The sequence below is a fragment of the Haliaeetus leucocephalus genome, unplaced genomic scaffold (genome assembly GCF_000737465.1).
Source record: "Haliaeetus leucocephalus isolate CR32 unplaced genomic scaffold, Haliaeetus_leucocephalus-4.0 Scaffold339, whole genome shotgun sequence".
NCBI lineage: Eukaryota > Metazoa > Chordata > Aves > Accipitriformes > Accipitridae > Haliaeetus > Haliaeetus leucocephalus.
The window spans coordinates 24,243,637-24,265,107 of NW_010972775.1; the positions used below are offsets into that span (position 1 = coordinate 24,243,637).

The 21,471-nt window shown below is 40.5% G+C and overlaps 1 protein-coding gene across 7 annotated transcripts in view; it reads left to right on the forward strand.

Moving 5' to 3' along the window:
• Positions 1-46: 46 nt before the first annotated feature.
• TP53BP1 (tumor protein p53 binding protein 1) overlaps positions 47-21,471 on the forward strand; it is a 30,947-nt gene continuing 9,522 nt past the window's right edge. For 3 of the 7 annotated variants that reach the window (XM_010572210.1, XM_010572215.1, XM_010572216.1), the window contains exons 1-14: positions 47-130; positions 449-519; positions 1,162-1,320; positions 1,773-1,854; positions 2,713-2,858; positions 4,120-4,240; positions 4,579-4,670; positions 5,702-5,904; positions 6,959-8,213; positions 16,042-16,161; positions 16,795-17,031; positions 17,571-17,628; positions 18,805-18,897; positions 20,025-20,526. In XM_010572210.1, the coding sequence (XP_010570512.1) occupies positions 48-130; positions 449-519; positions 1,162-1,320; positions 1,773-1,854; positions 2,713-2,858; positions 4,120-4,240; positions 4,579-4,670; positions 5,702-5,904; positions 6,959-8,213; positions 16,042-16,161; positions 16,795-17,031; positions 17,571-17,628; positions 18,805-18,897; positions 20,025-20,526 (3,222 nt within the window). In that variant the 5' untranslated portion in view covers position 47. Of the gene's footprint in view, positions 131-448; positions 520-1,141; positions 1,321-1,772; positions 1,855-2,712; positions 2,859-4,119; positions 4,241-4,578; positions 4,671-5,701; positions 5,905-6,958; positions 8,214-16,041; positions 16,162-16,794; positions 17,032-17,570; positions 17,629-18,804; positions 18,898-20,024; positions 20,527-21,471 lie in introns of all 7 variants that reach the window. The other 4 variants (XM_010572211.1, XM_010572212.1, XM_010572214.1 and 1 more) reach the window with 4 other exon arrangements.

The window sequence follows — 21,471 nt, forward strand, 5'->3', positions numbered from 1 at the left end:
GCCCGGGGGGCCGCAGCCGCCCTAACGGCGCTGTGCTTGCAGAGCCGATGGAGAGCCCTGCCCGTCCGGACGCCGCCGGCCCGCGGGGCCGCGCCGCTGAGGAGGCCCCACCGCCCGGCGGGGAGAGCAGGTGCGTGGGCCGGGACCGCGGGAGCCTCCCCTGCCGGCTCTTGGCCGCCGCCTCCTGGGCCCCTCTCGCCCTGTAAAGCCGCGGTCGCGCCGAGGACGGGCTTAAAACGCGGGCTCGGCGCTGGCTGCGGCCGCGCCAGGCCCGGTGCAGCGCCGCGGGTGCTGGAGCCCGGCCCGGCCCGGGGGGCGCGGTTCGGAGGGCTTGGGAGCGCCTGGCCGGGTGCTGCAGCTGCGAAGCAACCCCTCGGAACGCAAGTCGGCTGTAAGAAGGCAGCCTGCAGGAGCCCCGGCGTGATGTGAACAAGTCTTTCTGTTGCAGTGCCCTGGGAAAGGCAGGAGAAGGAGGTGAAGGTGGTGTTGAGGACTCTGCTACTTTGCCGTGTGTAGAAGGTAACTTCTCCATTTCGGGCCTCTTGGGGCTGTGACTCTGTCAACCATCTGTGTAGTTTTTCAGTTGAGCTGCCTTGCTTGTCTTACCAGGGATAGTTGCGGTGATAACGGGTTGGAGATTGGTGTCTTTTTCCAGAAGTGGATCTGTATGCTTTGTTGTTTTGTGGGGGGGTGGGGTGGGTAAGGGTGACTTCATATCTTTGTTAACAAGGATCTTGGAGACAGGAAATGGCTTGGAAGAGCCATGGATGCATCATGACCATTAGGAGATGAAGCCTTTTCTTCGTGGCAAAGAACTCCTGGCATAATGGTTGTTGTCATCAAGGGACTTTCAGGCACAGGCTATGTATTATCAGGATTGTATTCTCATCACCAAATCCAAATCTGCTGCAGTACCGAATGGCGTTATATAAGACCTTGCTGATTAACACTGGTTTCTGAGTTAATGGCCACTGTCCGTTTTCTGTTACCATATTTTTAATTAGCGCAGCAGAGATCCGAGTCTGTTAGTTTATTCAGAGTTTCAGCAATAGCCTAAATATTTTTCTTGTTAGAGGGTGTATCTTTTACCCTTGTAAAGTGATAGATGGCTCTGATTTTTTTTTATATATATATATATTAGTTATGGAAGTTTGATGTTAGATACAGGCATGTCACAGCCGCATTTTGGAGCTCTAGAGCTCTCACAGAGCCAGGACTTTGAGAGTGACTTCGTGCCCAATGAAGGAGATGTTAGGCATCAGTTTCACCCTGGAGCTGCTGTCCCTTCTTCCAGACTTGTGAAGAATGATACTAAAGATGGTATGTGAAAGTGATCTTACATGTCCATTTCTTGCTCTGTCAATTCTCTCTGGTTTCTTTTAAGTTATAGATTTTATGCTTCTTTGACAGGAAATACAGTATTGGTAGTTTTCAAAAATGAATTCAAAGCTCATTGGTAGTTGAAAAGAATTTTGCCTTCTCTTTCCTTTGGGCTAGTTCATTTGTTTTCTTGTAGCTGTCCAAGTGCTGTTGTGGATTCTTGCACCTCTCTTTCCTAATTTGTTTCCAGAATATTCAGACAGTCTGATACTTAATTCCCTCCCTGGTAAAAACCTCATCCTGTCTTTTGTTATCATTGATAGTTCAAGATTACTTTTTTTCATACAAAGCTTGTCTTGATATTTGTGTAATTTGCAGAACTACGCTTTCTTCTCTTTGTACATTATTCCAGGTGACCGAGTAACAATTTTTTTTTTCCTCTCTCTTGCTAGAGCTGCATGGGGACAGCACAGAAACTGTCTCCAGCACAGAAGCACATACTGCTTTGGAAGGCCAGTCAGAGAAGTCTGAAAGGTAAAACAGACCATGTTCTTTGTAGATCTCTTGCTGACGTTATGGAAGTTGACTTGTGTCTTTTTTACTAGGTTTTTTAGGTGTAGGAGAGTTCAGGCTTCCAGGCAAAAGAGAAAAGTGAAGGGAAAGATGAAGTACTGATGAGACATTTTTGTAGCAGTGGTGATGAAGTGCTTTCACTGTTCCTAGCTGAGAAAAGATGTGGTGTCAGACTTTTACACACAAAGATATCAATAGGTTTATTTTTAAGGGACAGTGCACTGGATAATAAGATACACTAATAACTTTCTTAAATGACTGGGATATATTAAAAGTAATAATTCAGTTTAAGTCACAGAAGTTATTTCAAGATAACTTATTCACTGCAGTACGGACTTTGGCCTCAGGCCAAAGAGGCAAAGTGGTGGCTATTCCAGGATGCTTTTGAGTATTTGTTATTGTAAGCTTTGTAGTTTTAATTATTTAGATGTGAAACTTCAGTTTGTTGAAAACTCTCTATATATCTTTTATGCTGGATAGAATAATATTTAGCTCATCTTGTATTGTCATATTCTGGCACAAAATAATATTAAAAAGGAGGTGGAACAAAATTCCTAGAGTCCACATTGAATAGAAGTCAGTAGAACGATCTGCATTCCACTTAAGCATTACTTAGATTGGTAGAAAACTTAAAAAACAATTCTGAAAATGTGACTTGTCAAGCATGAATATGTCATTTTGTCAGGATTTTTTTCTTTTTTTCTGTGGTATGCACAAGTGAATACCTTTCATCTGTGCTGATAAATTTTCTTTATGGTGTTGCAGTATTACTTCATACTTCAAATTTCTCATGTCAGTGACTGTCTCTTGCTTTTCTAGAACTCTGCAGGAAGCAGAAGAGCATGCTAGGAAACAAATGCCTGTCTGTGACCCCACTAAAACTGAGCAATCCCTTGATTCTGGCCACGAGGAGTCTGATACCTTGTCAACTCAGGAAGAGATGTTTCCTGAGAATAATGCAACAGGTAACAATAGGCCAGCAGGACCAAAGTGTCCATCCCAGAGATCATGATAACCATCATCCCTACTTGATCCTTTTAAGCATGTAGTGTTTTAGGGTACAGAGTGCCATGAGTATTTTTCACGTAATATCTGCTAAAATTGAGAACGCTTTGGAAATGAAAGGCCACAGCCTCTTTCATTGTACTGTGGAGCAATGTCTAAATGTCACTGTGTTAGAACAGTTGCACTGGCTTGTTAATACATTTAATTTCCTTTCATTCTGTGCCCCTTGAAGAACAAAACAAAAATACCCCTTTTATCCTCTTCTGAAACAAGCAGCAATAATGCTCACCCTTTGTAGTGATGCAATCTAAAGTGTGGATAAGTAGTGTAGGCAAATATTGTAGTATTACTTATGCTGGGTAACTTTGGCAAAACATTCCACCTTACTCCTCTGAATTGGCCTTCCTGTTTGGGATAGGACAGGATCCTGCAATCAAAATCTTCGTACCACAATTTTGGTCAACCTTATTTGTCATCTAGGTTAATCTTCCTTCCCTGTAAGAGAAGAGATTACAGGAAATAGGATCAGGAGAGAGGTCATCGCTGCATGTCTTGCCAGGAGGATGTCTATGTCTGGTTTTGGTATCCACAACTGAAAGGCTAATAAAGAAGTAGAAAGGTTCTTAACAATCTTAATAGCGAAGGGCCTAGAAAATAAAGTTTTGAAAGGCAATTTTGTCACAGTTTATAAAGCATGAGCTTAAATGAAGTCTCACTTAATGCTTTTTATTTAGTTTTAATTTGTGCACAACTGTGTCTATACCAGTATGATCTTGTGCATGAACTCTCTGTATCCAGAAGGTTCAATAACAACCTCCTACTTGCACTGAGTCAGTCAATGCAAAGTGTCTTTTCTTGTAAGAACCTTGCCTGTATTTGCATTCTAGCGCTGGATCAAATGAGCTGATATTGCAGCCATTGGGGGTTTTTCTTTTAAAATTCCCAAGTAGGAAGACTTGTACAGTCTGGCCTGGTTAAAAATCTATTCTATATCTATAGGTATGAACTTATCTTTTTAATCTTAACTGTATTATGCTCACATTTCACATACTGAACTTTCATGTGCAGTCCTTCTCCAGCTCTGTGTGAAAATCAGCTTGTCCTTGCCTACCTGAGAAGTGACTGTGCAGTAGTGTGAATATCATTCCTCAGAATTTTCTGATCAACTTGGTTATTGGCCAAAATTCTAATCTTGCTTCCTTTTGTTCAAAACCGCTGCAGGGAGTGGCTGTCCAATAACCAGGGTGGAAGAGCGAAGTTCTCTGGCGTGCACCCCTGCCCGCAGTCTGCAACTCCTGCAGCTCTCTGGACAGGGATCCCTTGCACAGGAGAGTCACTCCATGTAAGCAAAAAATCCCCAAACTATTGCAATAGCTTAACTGCAGTAGTGCATTTTCACTACTCTCTTATTTATTCAAGGACTTGTGCTTGATTTTAAGCAATCAATGTTTTAATTTTGCACTATGAGAGGAGCATGGGTTTATTTTGCAATGAAATGAACTAATGATGCCCATGTTGTCAATAGCCATTTCTCAAGTCTCTTGCAAGTGAACACCTGACACTCTCCTTTTATGAGAAGACTCCTATTGTGACAAGCTGGAGCTACATTTGGGGAGAAGTTAATTCATTTTCTAGTGATGTATGATCATCTTTTCCATGTTCACTTTTCTTGGTCTGCAGTGTCTCTTCAGGCCTAGTTATTCCTCCTCCTGTTGCCTTTGAATCCAGTGCTCTTGTCCCCAGCAGTCCTACTGAACAGGAGCAAGCAAAAGGTAAAATTTTCTGCATACTGGTTTGTGGTCATGTTTAGGTGCTCTGTGGTTTAGTCTGACCATGCAGCCTTTTCAAAACCTGCTGAAATTATATTTAAAGAATGAAGCAGGATTGAGAACACTGAAAGAGATAGATGAAGGGAAGTCTGTGACTCAGATGTTGATGTGCTGTTGCTATTTCCTGCATAGCTATCATAATAAAATTAGTACTGTCAGTTAGCTCCCCTTCACTTGAAAGATGGGGAATACTTCGTATGGGATACAGATTGCTGCTTACAATTGTCTTCCTTTCTTAGGGACAAGCCGTTCTTGCTACAGGCAGATATTTGTATTAAGTATATACTGTTAGGGCAATAGAGACGGCAGAGGAGAACTGCATCATAACAGTTATTTTACATTAACTTAGATGACTTGCACAATATTTTAAAAAGCTTTCCTATATTATATGTGTGTATTCTAGAATGCCATGCCAAAAGAGGGATTGTTGTATATATGATACCTTGGTTCTTAAATATTTTCTCTAAGCACCTATTCACCATCAGGGATAAGATACCCATCCATGCAGACTTCTAGTATGATACAAAATCATCATTCCTTTTTGTGAGATTCCTGTCACAGAATGTGACATACTTTTAGAATAGATATTTTGTTAGCCAGGGTCTGAATTTGGTTGCATTTTAATAAAGATAGCAAAAGGGAAAAAAAACAAAACAAAAACCTCAGAGAAATGCTTTTTCTAAATTTTGGATACCTTTTTCTAATTGTAGCAAGTTCTAGACCTGTAGCAAAATAGTTATATGAATTCTTAATAAAACACTTTCTCTCCCCCTTAAATTCAAGGATATGGATGTTTGTGTTAATTTCTTCGCAGCCCCCCCCCAAAGAATTCACCTGGAGAGACTTTAGATTCACCCATTAAAGTATGAGAAAGTTGCATATGCCACTGAAGATGAGTCTTGCAACAGAATGTTGGAAACTTTGGTACAACGCAAGAATTTGCTGGTTATGTATTTTCTGCTCTTTCAAACCAGATGAACAGAAAGATCTATCTATCCCTGCAGAACGAAGAGAGCTGATGCAGAAGCAGAGAGAAGATATGCTAGTGGAGATGGCCATCCCATGTATCCCACCAGGACCTCTTGTCCTGCCACAGGCTTCAACTCCAGTGTCCCAGAGTGCCCCAACCTTCTTTCCTGGGTCTTTGCCTATACCATCACAACCAGAGTTCTCTCATGTAAGGGTTCATGTAGATATCTTTGCTGAGGCTTTTATATGGCTGTTGCAGAAAATGTGTGTTTGAGTCAGCCTCTATGCCTCTGTGTTGAGTTTCCCTACTAAGCTGGTTCTCATGAGCTTCCCTGTTCCCACCAGGCACAGTTATATATTGATCATACTGTGTGGCAATTTATCCTGCAGAGAAAATGTGGAACAGCTTAAGAGGGCATAGTGACTTACTGAACATAGAACTTGCTGTCTTTTAATCTATGCTAGAAACCTTTTTTGTGGGTGGTTTTTTTCTTTCTTTTTCTCTCTTTGAAAGGCTGCTGCTTTCTGATGCTGAACTGGGCATCCTGCATCTCAAACTGTGTCATAAATTTGACTTTTGTCAGGGTAGACCTTAGGATCATTTGTCATGGAGAAAGTGAAGCTATTTTGTAATAAAGCATTTGTAGTCTCCTACAAGGCTAGAATTAACTTACTGTGTTTTTCAAGTTGCTTATTCTTATTATCTGTTGTTTCCTTTGTGCTTTTTGATCTCTGGAAGTTATTATTCAAAGGGATTTAACAGACGGTGGCTTTATAGCTTAATATTACAAATTTCATCAACTTAAGGCAGAAAATAAAGGTTGTACTAGAGACTTCAGTAGTCAAAGCAGGGCTTCTCCTTAGCTGAAAGTGGCTTTCATGCTAATATATTAGATTTCTCCAGAGAATCTTTCCAGAACCCGTGGTTGTTTGACTAAAAATAGCTACTAATTTGCCATACTTGACCTGTACTCCATGATTTGGTAGTGAGAGGTGTACCGAGGATTGTGTCTGACTTTGCCACAGAGGTACTAAAAAGTAATGGGTGGTGATAATTTTTCTCAGCAAGAACGGGCCAATTTTGACTCATAAATGGGGGGGGGGGGGGGTTTTTTGTGTGTGTTTTGTTGTGTTTTTTTTTTTTATCTGTAGTTTTGTGCTGAGCTTGCTCTGCTCCATATTCCAGTGTAGTGTTCTAGGAATAACAAATGGTCCTACTTGGCATGCCCTGATGCTCCCATGTCCCACTTTTTTAATTTTAGGATATTTTTGTTCCAACTCAGAGCCCAGAGGAGAAGCATGAAGGAGAAGAAAAAGCTGCTGCTTTAACCCATTTATACTTACCAGGAGATGTCTCTGGATCCATAAATGCTTTGTCAAAGATGTCTACAGGTGACTCTGTGTCACAGCCTTCTGAGTCCTGTAAGCTGATGCTTTCTGCAAGTGAATGTAGCCAGCCCACAAATATAGAGGTCAGTTCAGGCTCTCTAAACATGGGCCAAGATGGTGAAACCACACAAGTAGAGATGATTTCTGAATGCAAGGCTTCAGACTTGAGACTCTGTTCTGAGGAGAATGACAACATAAAACTGAGGCTGGATGCAGGTGATCAAGCCCTTTCTGAAAACTGTGAAGAAGAAAAAAAGGAGGATTTACAGACTGCAGGAAGGCCCGTAATGCAGTTAGTTAGTGCAGATGTAGCAGGAGATAGGTCATTAGCCCCTACAGCTCATCAGGAGATAGAATGTATTTCTGGAAGTCAGGCTGCTGCAGATCAGTCTGGTCTGCCTGAGATTTTGTCCTACACTCAAGGTAGAGAAGCACAGTCTGAGGATTATCCATTGGAAGAGACTTCTGAACCTGAGGCAGTTCCTGAGACTCAGTGTGAAGAACAAGAAGAAAAGCTGCAAGTAAGAGAGAAGCAAATAAATGAAGATGAGTCCCTTGTTAATATAACGCTTTCTCAGAGGTTTATTCTTGGAAGGGAAGTACAGTGTCATGAAGATATGGAAGTGGAATTTGCTGATGGTTCTTGTAAAAATAGCAAAAATCTGTCTGATCAGGCCCAAGAATTAGAAAAGATTGAACCAGAAAGCCGGGGAAAAGAAACTTCAAAAGGTTGTACTTTTAGCACTGGAGAGGCAAGGAGCATGGATAAACTGACCTTTAAGGCTGCTTCAGAAAATGTGCCGAAGCTCAATAAAGTTTTATCTAAGCCTTCTGTAGGGGACTTATTGGAACAGCACAACAATTTGTTTCCTAAGTTAAAGAGTGACATTCCATCGGAAGTGGTGCTGTGTGCCAAAAAACATCCAGGTGGTTCAGAATTAGGACAGATAATGATAATAAGGAATCAGCCACCACTTCAAGAGAGCGGGGCTGGCATGCTGGTGACTCAGCAGGAGAATCAGGTGCCAAAGAATACGGAGGATACTGTTACGACAAGGAATCTGGAGCAAGAAGAGCAGGTGCAGCCACAAGAAGAGGCTACTGCTAAATCCCCCAGTCCTTCCAGTGGTAAGTGAATTTAGGTTAGTACTTCACAGGTATATTTTGAATAATGTTAAGGACAGCTGTGTACAATCCTCAGTGTTTTCTGGGAGCACTGATCTTAGATGCGTGTTGAACAGTGTCTCTTAAGAGCGGCACTACAAGTTACTGTGCTACATGTATAACATGCCTTTACTTTTTTCCCTTTGTCACATGAGTGCAGGCAAGAATAAGGTAATTCTTGTTCCTAACACTCTCGTTGTTTTGTGGCAGAAATGCAGAGCAACTTTGAAAACTCAGAATGTTGTGACCTTGGCAATGCTCAGGGATGTTTGTAACTTCCCTCTGCCCCCTGAAGCAACAACAGTAGTGTCCTTGAAGGGAGAAGAGTGTGTGGTAGTCTGTACCTCTCATAGGTCTCCTCACTCTTTTTTTTTTTTTTTCTCCCTTCTTTTTTCATTTTCAGAGGAGAATTTTGTTTGGGGGGGTGTATAGAGCAGCTTTGAGCTAGAAACTAATACAGCAAATTTATCTTGAGATTATTTTAAAGTAGAATGGCTTTTCACTTGCATGTAAGCAGTGGCTCAGCAGGTATTGTTATGATGTGTTGAAATTCCTTTAACATGCAGTTGTGTAGTTACACAAGAAACGTGGGATGCTGTAGCTGAGTTTTGTGGAGCTTTTGCCTCTTAGTTGGCTTCATTTAAAAACAGAGTTCTGTATTCCTCAAATGAGAAAGCAATAGAAAGCAAAGTTTTACTAGAGCTTTGTCTTGAATTGTACACGTTTTTGAGATCTAAGTAATCTTTCATTAAACTGTGGGATCAGAGAGTGTGAGTTTCCCCCCCCTTATGATGAAGGTAGGTGATTTCCAGTCTCCTGAAGTGAGTGATTGTGAAAGTTGAGGGTCTGAAAACATTAGTTGTCAATAGGTGATGGTTGTCTTTACATGTTCTGAACAGACTGGTATGTTAGTAGAGGTTTATTTATCTGTCTTCACTGATTTGCTAGGTAGTTTATGCTCTGTGAATTATCTCAGTCCTTAAGTACAATGGAAGATCAATAGAATTATGTAGTGCTATTACAATAAAATGAGATGTCTAGCAGGGAAGATGTTTGTGAACCATCTGATAGGTTAAGATTGACCAGTCTGTGATTTTGATTTGTGGAACCTACAAAGCTGTGGGCTAGACAGAATTTCTCTTACTACTCAAAGGTCATGATATTGTTATACAGCCTTATAGTTTGTTCTGCAGAGCTTTGTTCAAGTGATGATGTTTTCTAGCTTTTCCTTTTGAGAAATTAGTGTAAGATACACTGCTTAAAAACCATTTCCTAACACTCAAGTCTTCTTTTTCCTTTTACATACTCAGTTGATAATGGTCTGAATAATTTTCTATTCTTTGTCAGTGAGGGACATCTCTCTTATTTTCTCTGCCATTTTATGTTTGGGTTTTTTCAAGAGCTGTACATTTCTTCAACACTTCTTCAAAACTTCTCTCGTCAGTCTCACGAGTCCAGTATTTTTTGTTACTGTTTTCTGAACTACTTGTTTAATTTTTCCAGTTACAAACTGATCCTTACTGCCATTTATGGCGGCTTTGGCTGTTTCTTCCCGAAAGCCTTCTGAGCTCGTTCTTATGTGGTTCCCTCCCCTTTTCTTCAGTTCTTGTGACCTTGAACCGTGCTGACTTCTGGAACATGTGATCCTGTTTGGAAAGGTCAAAATGGCAGATTTCAAAAAGGAGCAAGATGAAGAGCTTTCTTCTTTGTGTCTGAACAGAAGTAGGTGAGATGACTTTGAAGTGCTAGATGGAGACTTGGATGAAAAGGGATTGAGTGTAATACTTACGTGTGTTTTTAATACCAAATTTGCTGACAAGTTTGAGAAAGATAACCATTGAATAGTATGGAACTGGCTGGTGAGAAGAAACTCAAGATAACTAAAAAATAGGATAAAGGTAGTATCTTGCGTTGTAAGATAAGAATGACAGGTAAATACTGATACCTGTAGAAGTTAGATTACAGCGAGGTGTGGAAAAGAGATATGAATGCTTATGCAGGTCATCAGTTTTTAGAGGGACTTCCAGCAAAATATAATAGCAGTTTTCAACCTAGACTTTGCTATAAGTGTTGGTTGACCTATTTTAAAATGAAATAAAGCTCAAATTATCAAGGCGTATAGATCCTTGTGGCCCTAGCTTTTTAACATCACTGACATCTGACAACAACTTCTGCAGTGGTTACTTTATTTTGAGCTAAGTATGTGTTTAGTCACGTAAAAATTCCCATGCTTCAGGGGTTCTGATATCTTCTTTGTTTAGATTTAAAAACTCCACTTTCCCAACAACATAGTCATATGAATTAAACTGTATTGTTGAGGACTGCTTAATATACCAGCTATTGTAGCAATTTAATTGATGTAACTTTTGAACCTGTTCTTCCGAATGCGGTAGGACCAGTAAGATGCTAGGGAGCTTTTTTGGTTTTATGTTCTTTAACATCCCATAACTAGTGACCATGACTTTCTTTTGGAACATTACAGCAAACTGCTTCGTTGTTGAGCATGAAAGTAGAGCATTTCAGCTGGCCAGAAGTGCAATGATTTTTTTTTTTTAGCACATTCTCTGACAGTGGAGTCTTTGTTGGCTTGGGGAACTGCTTGCTAAGCAAGTAACATGCTGGAGGCAATTCGGTGGGTTGTTCTGCAATCAAGACAGTAGTGTCATCAATTTCAGATTTAAGTTCTTAATTTTTGGTACTTAGATGTGTCTTAGCAACATCTTATCTAAAGTTTGGAGGCTGCCTCCCTAACGATATTTAGGGAGAGCTTTGTATATTGTTTATAAGTGGTACAATTGAATCATGCTGTATTTTTTCAAATTAGAATATAAAAAAGTGTCGGTGACAGATTTTGGAGACTGCACACAAAATCTGAATCATCAGCGTTTGAGGTACTCTGTGGACCAAGAAGACCAGCTTCTTTGTTAGTGTTGGGTTATTCTGTTGCCATTTAATGTGTGGGTTTTTTTTTTTGTGTGGGGGTGGGATGTCATTGCTGGGGTGGGGTTTTTTTCAGTCATTCCTGTTTGGTGGCTTGCAGTAGGTCATTGTGCCTTTGATAACTCTGAACTAAAAACTGAAAATCGTGGTGTCTCTGAATTGAGGTGGTACAACAGTCAGAAGAACAGCTATACTGCATCAATCTAGCTTGGTATACAAGTTCCCCCAATACTGAATAGCAGATGCATATGGGTGAATATAAGGGCAAAAATGCAATGGGGACATACTTCTGAAGAAGTTGCTCTTTAATCATCAAGAAAAGTGTGGTTTAGGAACATGCTGAGTCTGAAGCGATGTCTTTGTTTTTTGATATCTTGGGTAGTTGTGTTTTTGTCCCCTACCATGGAATTTCTGTTTGTGTTTTTTTTTTTGAACCTCTGTAAACTTTTAGGCTTCAGAGCTTCCTGCAGTATGAAGTTTGAGAGATTAAATTACATACTGGGTAAAAAAACAACTCTATTTCATCAGGCATTAGTTTCATTTGATGCCCCCTAATTCTGAAAAGTTTAAAATCTGAAAACTTAAATTTTATGTAGAAACTTGCACATGGCAAGAATGAAGGAACATGATGTTAGTATCAGAAAATCTATCTAACTTCTAGTAAGTCTATTAGGGAACTGCAAAGATTGCAGGAGCTCAAGCATTATTTACATGAAGTTGAATGATGAAATTTTAGATACTGTATTCTTAATTTCCTTTAACTGAAAGAAGAAGAAAAGCTTTATTATATAGCAAATAATGATTTGAGGGGATCTGGTGAAAATACTGGTCAGGAAGTTCAAAGGTGTTCTGAACCCTTTGGATTTTGTGATCTCAAATTGACTTTTCTGTGAACAAGTCTAGGGCATTTGGTATGCTGGGACTGCATGTTTCTTAAGAAAATTTGGGATAGTCAAGAGAACAGTACTGATATTTGAATTTAAGAACAGTATAGGTTTTATTAAATAATATGTTTGGCAGTACACTGCTGAAATGAGGAAAAATAAAGATGAGTAGCTGTAGTTGCATAACAAGGTTGAATGTTATGTTCCACTTCAGTATGGCCTTTCACAGAGTTCACAATTCAAAACTTCCTTTGTAAGAGAGTGTGAACAAAGTTGCATTTAACTTGAGGTAACATTTCCCTTGCTATGTTGTACTTGAAATGTTTTTTCTTAGATAAATCTAAATGCAACTTAAACATATCACACTTGGCTGGATTTACTTTTGAAAGAGAACAATAAGCTACTGTTTGGAGAAAGCGAACTCAGAAATTAATGCTGGTGGTTATGCTTTGTGTATTTGTATTGCATTAAAGGGCTGATCAGTGTTAGGAGAGAGCTCAGGCTTTTGAGATGTTCTGCCTGCTGTCTTCAGACTCATGAAGCATGGTGGAAAAGTATGTAGAGTGATATTTGTTCTCTTATCATTGCTCAGTCCTTAAGGTGTGAAGAGCTTTAGAGCATCCCTCTTCTCTTAAAGCAGCTTTGTTCTTATAATAGTTATTTCCAACAGGAGTCTAATCCCTTATCAACAGATTATGAAGCATACATCAGTAAGCACAAGCTTTGGGTGAGGATTCGAAGGACCTTGGAGAAGAGTCCAAGAAGCAGGAGTAGAAACTGGATGGTGAGGTTTCAGGGGTGTCTTTTGTTTTTGAAGTTTCCTTGAATAAGGTAGTAACTGTTTAGTTACTCTACTAAAAAATACTCAAAGGCTAGAACATGATAGCATATAGGGATATGAAAAAGAAACTTACTGAAGTCTGTTTCTAGGACTCCATGGAATTTATGGAAGTTGTGGCTGCCTGTGAAGTCTTTTTTGTAGATTGTACAATTTTGTACATACAAAACCTTATTCAGAAAGTTCTCTTTTTACTGGTAGTATAAAATAAAGAAGAAACAGATAAGCAGCGCAGTTAACATAGTTATGATAAAGTTTAAGCCTACCAGGTTAAATTAAAAGTTAATATTTTTATTAAAATAATGAAAAGGTTTGTTGTCAAGGTCTTAAATCTTTTTAACATTGCCTCAGGCCTGGCTAGAGTGGTGATTCTTAATCTGGAAGACTTCTGGAAGTAAAGTTGTTTCTTACTTTCTAATGGGGTCCTTTTGACATATGACAGCTAGATATGAATTACCAATGGAGAAAAATGTATGTAATGAAGCTTTTGTCCTGTCTATTAAAGAGTAGTGCTAGTGAGTTAAGAACAGAGCTAAGAAAGAGCTTTTTGAAAGATAAAGCAAAAGTTCTTAAATAGAAGGCATGGTGTTCTTTGGGGTGGTGGTGTTTTTTTGCTTTGTTTTTTTCCCCTCCCTTCTGTATGTACAGAAAACAGAGTGGCCATCCACTGTTACTAGCCTTCTCTGTAGATCTCTGTAGATGTTATGATGCCACAGCAGAGGTGCCACATCCTGTGTAGAGGTAATGGGTCGGAGAGAAGAACTAGAGCAGAGGGACCTGTGCTTGAACTGCTTGAGAGCTGCAGGCTGGCCATCCATGTAGTAGTGGTGTGCAAGAACCATCACAGTATGCAGAAAAGGTGGTGGGACTTACCTTTTCATCTAGAAGAGAAGAGGATGATAGCTCTGCTTCACTTAGTTTGATGCAGAGTTGGGAGATTTCTTTGTCCCCTTCCATTATGAGGGTGCAGTTTTGTGCTATTCTGGTAGTTGCGTGCCATCTGCACTGTGCTAGAAACATCCAACTTTCCCTGTGAAAGCATTACCCAAGCAAATGAAATTTTTTATAGCTTAGCATTAGCAAACTTGAGAGAGGCAAAGCAGGCAAAAGTAAGACCCAATCTTTTGATGCTGATAGGTAAAAGGAAATGTTATAGGATGATGGTCTTAAGAACATAAGAAAAGTTTGTGGAGAGGATTAACCTTTTTTCATTGTTACAACAGTTGATGCAGTTATGTGAAAGCAATTAAGCTTTCAGGCATACACATTTTTTTCAGGTCTTGTGAGTGTGAAAACTTGTTTGTTTTCTCTAATGATATCTGCTGGTTTAATAACTAGATTATCTCTTATTAAAATGCAGGCTGATCATTTCTTCATAAATTCTTTTCATCATTTGTTATTAGCCTGCCAAATGTGGATTTGTAGGCTAGAAGGGATTGTGGTAGCTAAATCGGATCAAAATTCACTTGAGTTTTTAAAGACTTAAGTTCTTAAATTAAAACACTGTTTAGACAGAAATCTGCTATAGGTGATGATATGACAGGCATTCCTAAGTTGTTTATGAGGAATGGTAGTTGGCCTTGAGATATGCGGTGCACTCATGAAGAGTGAGTACCATTGCACTCTGAAATAACCTACCCGCTGCAAAAATACACTGAAGTCCTTAGGTTCATCTCAAGGATGTTGCAGTTGCTGAACCATGTGTTTAAAGCTTGTGACAGCAGGGCAGGTGATGGTTTTCAAACGGACAATAGATAGGTTTTCACTGGTCAATTTTTTTTCTGTGAGGGGATTATGTCTTTGTCATGTATTTATGGCTTCATTTGCCACAAGGTAAGTCTGTAAATCATATGTCAGCATCTTGTGTAACTGAAGAATGATGCACTGCTGCTGGCTATAATGAAAAGTTGTATCTGTGTATCTAGTGCTAGCTCTTGAATTTAAGTAACTTGTATTTGTGTTCTTATGATCTTAACTAACAGTTTTCCAATACTGTTTAGTTTTGGCTCTGTTTTTTTGGGTGTTTTTTGTTGGCTTTTTTTTTTATACATGCTTCTTAAAATTCAGGAGTTACATAAATTGTGACTTGCATTATTTGAGTAGTATCTTGAATGAAATCCAAAGAACAAATACAGTTTTAGGGAAAAGGAAGGATAGTGACAAAGATGATGAAAACCTATTTTGACTTCAGTGTGGACAGGAAACGGTTACTCTGTTAGTTTTGTTAAATGCTTCTATGCAATTTGGAAAGAATGCAGCCTGCAAATTACTGATATGTGTTGTTGAGGTTTGGAAATAAATGGCATGGGTGAGGCAAAAGGAAGGAGCATTTTACTAGGTTTTAAATGTATTTTATCTGTTAAATCCTGCAAGATCCACACATGATATATCCACCAAGGTATGGTTTCCCTTATAGAACAGGCTACCTCAGCCAATAGACCCTGCAGAGCCTTTATGCTGGAGACTGCACAAGAAGGGGCAGAAGTATTGGAGAGGACAGGAGGATGGGGCCAGCCCTTCTGGTGGCAGCCTGCAGCTGGTTATTAAACTGCAGTATCTGTTACTTCTCAAAGCTTACTTGCCAGGCCAGTTTCTGCTGTCATCTTCTAGCCCATAATTGACTGCTGCTAATGGTTTGAGCTCATAGGTGGCTATCTGAAGTGTATCTGCTGACCTTTTATCCAAGGATGTTTGATGATAAAGCGTCATTCTGTGTAAGTTTCAGGTTATTAATTCAGGTAACACGTAGCTCTGCCAATTCACTTCTATCCTAATCTTCATTTCTGTTTCTGGCCTCATCTCCCTTTTCTGTGGAAAATCCTGAGCATTTCTGAAGCAAAGCTGCATTCTGTGAAAGTCCTATTCATGCCACTTTTATCTAGCACTTGGGGACAGCTGCATCAAGTTCATCACAGCCCAGATTTTCACCAAGACTTTCCACACAAAAGGTGAGGAAGATCAGTTAGAGCAGCTGTCCTGAAACCAATAACTTTTCAGGGGGGTGTTTTGTACAGGAGAGCACCAGGGTTACACTTTTCCCCATTTCCACAGCACAGTGAACCCGTGCTTTTGGTATTTGAACCAAAGTAGCCCCCTGAAATGACTAATCCTGGCACTCTCTGTCTTTTAGGAACCCCGTTTCATTTTACTTTGCCGAAGGAGGGTGATGTCATTCAGCCCTTGACCAGCATAACGCCACCTCTCATTGGCCAACTTAAAATGGGACCCAGAAGACATAGCACGCCAATTGGTGAGTTTGTCCTGAATGGCTCTGTTCTGCAGTGAAAGCCTATTTGGAAGCTTTTGATTCTTGATGTAGAATCTGATGGGATAACTCAAACTTAGCTTGGCAGAAAACATTGCTGCTCTATGGGCAGGGCTCATCCCTTTTCCACGCTTTCCTTGGTGTGTTCTTTCCTCAGTCTCTAGTGAAGATGTTTGCTCCCTGAGTATGGGGTGGTATGGAACATAACTACCTTGCACTAATGGTGTTCCTGCATACAACTCCATTAAAGAATGCAAAAGACCCCTCTGAGTAGTGAAAGAGCTTAGACTAAAAGAAGATTGTTCCCAGTGTTTATCATCTTTTAGCAGGACTTTCTTTGCTAGGTTCACAAAACAACACCCTGCATTTGCTGGATAAAAGGAAGTGTGTATTTCTGCTTGGGTACTGGTAAAGTATTCTGTCGCAAGCTAAGGATGATACCTGTGCTACAGAACTTTCATGCTTCAGAACTCTATATAGGAATTTCTACTACTGCACTATTGCTAATAATGCATGCAGTGAAGCATCTTCAAAATAGAACTGGGACCTGAACCCCAACAGTGTGAATAACAGTAGCTACTTTTTGATTTACTTTTTTTTTGTTTTCCTATTTTTCAGTGGATGATAGTTGCCCAGACAGCACTATAGCAACTAGTGATGTTACAGCAGAGGGCACAATGGGGACCAACAATGTCACTGTGGAAAGTGCAATGGTATCAGCAGATGTGTCAGAAGTGTGCGAGAAAGGAGATTCTCCTGTGGTTCCTGAGGCTGATGCAAAACTCTCTCTGCGAATGAACCTCGTTACCCCTGAAAATGATGGGAGCGAGGAGTCCATGCAGTTCAGCTTGGAAAGTAAGAGGGTGAAACCTTGAAACACACAGGTCCTGCCAGATCTTAGCCCTAACTCAAAACCTCTTTGTGGCATTCCCCAAGACAGTCTCTGAGTCTCTGTAGTTCTTCTCATTTTTCTTTTTGGGCAGCGTCACTTAAATTTGTTTCTCTGTTTCTGCAATGCTCTAAGCAAGGATGGAGTGAGAGGAGAGGTCTCTTGTGAGGAAAGGTATTTCCAGCAGACTAAAAATTGTGATGTATAGTGGCAACGTCACAGGACAGGAACTGGAGTTTGATTATATTGGGAGGGAAAAGATTTTAAAAGTATCATCTGGACAAAAACATTTGACAGCATTTTAATCAGAACAGGGATATTCAGTCTAACAGTCTAAAACTTGTAGAAATTCAGGTCTGTGATGAGAAGTTGGGCAGGGAGGCCTGGGCACCCTTTGTCCAGCACCACTCAACCTCTCTCTTTGCTGAGCCTGGGGGGCTGGGAATGGGCAGGAGAGTCTGTTCAGGTGACACTAAAATCATCCTTCCCTTCCTTCTTGTTTTAGAGCCTACAGCCAGTGACAGGAAAGATGGATCCTCTGCTGCTGCTGGGGCTGCTGCCAGGTAACTGGACTTGTTGCTGCACAGAGTTAATACAAAGGTCTGGGTAGATCCTTTTTCCACTGGTTACCAGCAGCAGGGGGGGGGAAAAAAAAGTAAAATGAGACACAGAAGCAGGGGACACTTTCAGCAGTAGCTGTGACATTAGCTCTTGCAGCAGGTTTTAAGTATATGGGCAAGGTGGGTGCCCTACCTGCTCTTTCCCTACAGGATTTGTGCTTCCTACTAATGTCAGCATTTTGCCCCCTTCTGACTGTAGTCAAAGCAGAAATTCACATCTTGTGCAGTCCAGAATGCAAGTCTGCCCTATCTACCTCTTAAATACATGGTTTTCTGCTTTCTTTCCTTACTGTGCAATTTTCTGCAAAGAATCTCTGAGGAGTGCTGAATGAGAATTCTCTTTTTGATAGGAAGCTGATAGAAACAACCAGGTCACCAATACACTGAAATCACAGTTTAACATCTTGACCAAAACAAAAGTTACTCCCTTGGTCTTTTGATTTGTATGTATCTATCTTATCTCACATTTAATGCCTAGCATTGCTTGATTTTAGCTTTTGGGGAGTATGATTTGTAAGTACTAATAAGAATCGGAGTCAGAAGATAGTGATGTGTGGTCATCTGAGTGAAGTATAATGGTTTGAAGCAGTGAGAAAACTTTGAAATAAACTCGGTATCTCTTGTCACAGGATTGCATGCTGGATGGTAATCATGTCTTAGTGCTGAGGATGAGTGGCAGTTGTTCCTCACTGGCTGAGGATGGGTTACCTTTGTAGCCATAGGCTGAACTTGATCTCTCAGGGTCTGCTTTATGATTGTCATGAAAATCCTGAGAAGTCAGTCATAAATGGTCTGTGTCCCCTGGTGGGTACCAGAGGTAGTAGATGGTGAAACTCCTGATGGCACTGCAGTTTTCCACACTACGTTTTCTGGAATTGTTACATTGCTCTTGGCTATTAGGGTGTCTGCAGAAATGACAAATGCTTATGCAATTGCAGCTTGTTTCTTCACCTTTGAGACTGACCATCTCACTCATTCTGTGGCTGTGTAGGTCAACAAGCTCAATACCAGTTGTTGCTTTCCCAAAGGGCTAGAAAACTCTTGTTATACTGTATAAGGGATTTTCTCACTCCCTGATGCTTTTTTGTTTGTTTGTTTGTTTTAAATCTGCACTGCTAGCTCCCAGAAAGCATCATCTGTGTTTAGTCGTGTCTGTGAAGTTCGTCGAGAGGATGAGGCCAGAGGTCATGGTCTTTCCACTTCTCCATTTAGGTAACTCCTCACAGTCTTTGCCTGCCAGTCCTGGTTGGATTTATATGCACATGTGCACTTTCTACATCAAAGAAATTGCACTAAGTCATTATCTTTGGGTGACTTAGAAGGTTGGGGACAATGGGGTAAGTATAATAAGTACTGTATGTTTGTATCTCACATGGTAATCAGACTTACCTTTTTGACTGAGCAGCGATGTGGTTCCAACTGGCTAATAAACGTTGGTAAAATCTGGGGCTTGAAAGAACTGAGATCATACTTACAGCTGTTTAAACATCTTTTCCTTCTGTTCTAAGGTCTTCTGACCTATTGTGTGTGTTATTGTTTCTGCTATTGTCTCCTTTCCAAGTCCATCAATTTTTGCTGGTCACTTTGAAAAGGACTGTACTGCTGCATATCTTATGGTGATAAGGGTGCTGGCTGGAGGACCAGGCGTAGAAATCTCCTTCAGGGTTTTCCATTCTATCTTTTGATGGTGCACTGAGGTCTTGGTCTATGGAGAAAGAGTAACCTATATTTCAAGTGCATTGAACAGTTATACTAAAGATAGTAATGAATAGGGAATTCCAGTGCTGGGTGATGTACAGACAGAACAGAAGACAGTTACTCCTCAAAGCCCTCAAGTATGTGAGGGAAGCCAAATGTATACTTCCGTAAGGGTCAGTATATAGTACCTGATAAGACTTTTGACAGGGCAGACAAATTCTAATGAAAACGTTAGACAGCATTTGTATTTATGCTCCTGCCTCTTCTCGCTAGGTGCGATTACCAGTTTCAAGCCAATGAAGCGCTGAAGCAGCCTGTAGTGACTTCAAGATGGCATCACTTCCAGAAGCATGTTACATAGTTGGTGCCTGATGTGTGGAGTATAGATTGCTTTATTAGTGTTTGGAAAAGCACCTAGTTCTCGGCAGGTGTCAGCCATTCTTCTTCCTACCCTGCGAATCGCTTGAGAGATGTTGAAAGATTATTTTATAATTGGAGACTCATGGAGTTCTGTGCAATCTTAAGAAGCAATTGAATGACTGCCAGGGTTTCTTTTAATAGTGCTTTCACTTGGGTGGCAGCATATTGGTTGTCCTGCTTTTTTAATCAATAACTTTGATCTGTATGTAACTGGTTTGCAGGGGGAATCTGTTCAGTTTTCCTGCCCCACCAGAAGATGCTGAATTACAGAAAAATCCCAGTGGTTGGCAGTACCAGCAACAAAAGGCAGATGACAGTGGTGGACAGGTCCTAATTCCTCAGAGGATGCAGCAGGACTGCCATCAACAACCTTCTGGTGCAGAGGATGGGGACTCTGTGGAGACTGGTATTGTTAGCACTCAGACAGAAGAAGGGAGAAGAATGCAGAAGAAACCAAGTAAGGCTGTTAAAATTGATGAAAGCCAAGAGAGGTGGGCAAACACCAAGAATAAAGGGATTCAGACTATGGCAGAATGTCTTTTTACTCCGACAACTGTTACAACAGCAACACAAACGTCAGAAGAAATCTGTAGGCAGGTGGAAGTGGGAACCAGTATGTCTGGGCAAAGACCTGGGCGACAAGATGCGAATGTCCAAACTGAGGAGAGTGGGGAAAAGCTTGTGAATGCCTCTGGAGAGGACACAGACTCTCTGCACAGTCAGGTGGGACGAAGGCTGCCTGTATTTAATTTTACTGCTTTAGAACAGTAAAGTATCCCTTCAGCCAGTAAGTTCACTAACAGTAGGTTCTCTGTCAAAAAAAAACAACCAAAAGACCACTTTAAAATGTTAATGTCGCAAGCTTTCCTGTGTCAACTGTACACAACTGCTAAGGTAGCAATACTCAGTGGACAGCATAAATTTGGGAAGTAAATGTCTCCATATTTATTTTTTTGAAAAATGACAAGTCTTGGTTGGTTGGTTTTGTTTTGGGTTTTTTATGCGTCCAGATGTAGTTACTATAAAAAAAAAATTTTTTTTTCGCTTTTTGTTGGATGGAGATAGGAATTGCATGAAATTTTGAATGAAGGGTTTGATGCCTTCTGTTTTGCACCAACCAACTTCTGACAGCTTGTTCTGCCACTCCATCCAATGTCAATGGATAAACAGGAGGGGAGAGCTCCTCCAGAGAAACGTTCTAACAAGATGAGTAACTTTGAATTAGTATTTCAGAAAGTATTGCAGACTCAAGAAAAATCACTGCTTTGCAGTTACATTTTGTATATTTTCTTGTGAACACAAAAGACTAGAAAAATGATTTTTTCTAAACTTGAGTTAAGAATAGTGTGTCCCCTGGGAAACAGGAGTTTAACAGGGCCATTAATATATATGCAGTGCAACATTGATGTGATATGCCTGAGATTCCACTGAGTGAAAGAGTATCAGAAGCCACGCTAAGCAAGTTTGCTGTTTCCTCCTTGAACTGCTATGATTTCCCTTCCTCTACCTGTCAGAAAACTGTGTTCAGTTCTCCCTTGTTTAGGGTCTCTTGTGTTGTTGCATCAGATTTGTAACAAGATGCTGAAAGGTTCCTGTCACGACCCAGACTGGACAGACCAGGGAGTGGTGTTTAATTCAAAATTCCCTCAGGCTAAATTAAGGTGAAAC